This window comes from Lipotes vexillifer, unplaced genomic scaffold (assembly GCF_000442215.2).
Source record: "Lipotes vexillifer unplaced genomic scaffold, Lipotes_vexillifer_v1.1 scaffold469, whole genome shotgun sequence".
Lineage (NCBI taxonomy): Eukaryota > Metazoa > Chordata > Mammalia > Artiodactyla > Lipotidae > Lipotes > Lipotes vexillifer.
In genome coordinates this window covers 4,049,759-4,051,213 of record NW_006788006.1, presented here as the reverse complement: position 1 = coordinate 4,051,213, position 1,455 = coordinate 4,049,759, and the positions used below count along the sequence as shown (strand labels likewise).

The window sequence follows — 1,455 nt, the reverse complement described above, 5'->3', positions numbered from 1 at the left end:
GGAAAGAGCCCCCAACCTGAGAACTAGGAAGACTCATTCTCGAGAGGTGGAGGGCTGCCTGGGGCTTCTCTTAAGCCCTCACTCTGCTTACCTGGGCCCCCCTGACGAGTGGGGGCATGACGACCTGTGAGCTCGCCTGTGTCCCTAACTTCGAGGACGTCTGCTGCCCGCCACGGACCAGGGGTGGTGGGATGACACTGCCAGGCATCCGAGTTGAAGAGGTCTGTCAACAACACCAACCCTCAGATCTTACATGACTTTTTAAATAAACAGGTTTGCTGTTTTTGTAAAAGCACATACTCATTACCCAAAAAAAGGTGGTGGGGGAGAAGGAAGGGCAAGCTTGGACGTAGTGAGAGAGTGGCATGGACATATATGCGCTAACAAATGTAAAATAGCTAGCTAGTGGGAAGCGGCCGCATAGCACAGGGAGATCAGCTCAGGGCTCTGTGACCACCTAGAGGGGTGGGATAGGGAGAGTGGGAGGGAGACGCAAGAGGGAGGGGATATAAGGATATATGTATACGTATAGCTGATTCACTCTGTTATACAACAGGAAGTAACACGGCATTGTAAAGCAATTATACTCCAATAAAGATGTTTTAAAAAGAAGATTGAAAGAAAAATTAAAATGTCAAAAAAAAAGGGTGGTGGCAGAGAAAATAAAAGCTAAAATGCCTATTTATTCAAAAGAACCAGGAACAGGCTCTGACAAGAGCCACGCCAACCTGGGCTCACTCAGGCTTACTCAGGACTCGGGCCCCACCACAGCAAGAGTCCAGCTAACTGGGACCAGTACCACCCGCCTGCTGGTCTGAGCTGGGGGCTCAGGCCTGTTTGAGGGGAGGTGGGCCCCTGGCCTGACCTCTGTCCTATGGCTGGAAGTGGGAGATCTGCCCATCTCACCCTGTGGGCAGAGGAGGCTGTGAGCCAGGCTGGGACAAGGCCCCACTGGGCCCTCCAACTGCCCTCAGAGAGTCAGGCAGAAGGGAGCCCAGTCTGCCTAGGACCTTGGCCCTCTCTCCAGTCTCTCTAGGGGTGGTCATGGGAGGGGCCCTCCGAGAGTCTGTGTGATTTATTTATGATGTCAACAGGGGCCTGGGTTGGGTATGGGAACACAAGCATGTTTTATTTTTTGGGCTCCCACCAGAAGGCCTCTAATCAGAAGAAACAAGCGGGCTTTTGCAGAAACTGGATCAGGGCTGCTCAGGAGCATGACGCAGAGGGAACACTGACCTGAAGTGATGGCTTGCCGGAAGGAATGTTCTGGGTGCCCCGTACAAGCGGGGGAGGGGTGGTCACAGAGCTCCCAGTGGAGCCTGCAGGCTGCAAGAGAGCAGGACATGCAGGAGATGAGAGGGCCACCAACCATGCTCCTCCCACACGTAATTCTGACAGAAGAGCACTGCTTTTCTTCCTCTCAAACATTCTGCTTCCCGCCTGCCTCGTTCCTTG

At 53.3% G+C, this 1,455-nt stretch overlaps 1 protein-coding gene across 1 annotated transcript in view; it reads right to left on the bottom strand.

Annotated features, from left to right (window-relative positions):
• GATAD2A (GATA zinc finger domain containing 2A) overlaps window positions 1–1,455 on the bottom strand; it is a 102,415-nt gene that overhangs the window by 10,284 nt on the left and 90,676 nt on the right. The window contains exons 6-7 of the mRNA XM_007461091.1: window positions 1,237–1,326; window positions 92–223 (exon numbers count right to left, since the gene is read on the bottom strand). Of these exons, the coding sequence (XP_007461153.1) occupies window positions 92–223; window positions 1,237–1,326 (222 nt within the window). The remainder of the gene's footprint in view (window positions 1–91; window positions 224–1,236; window positions 1,327–1,455) is intronic.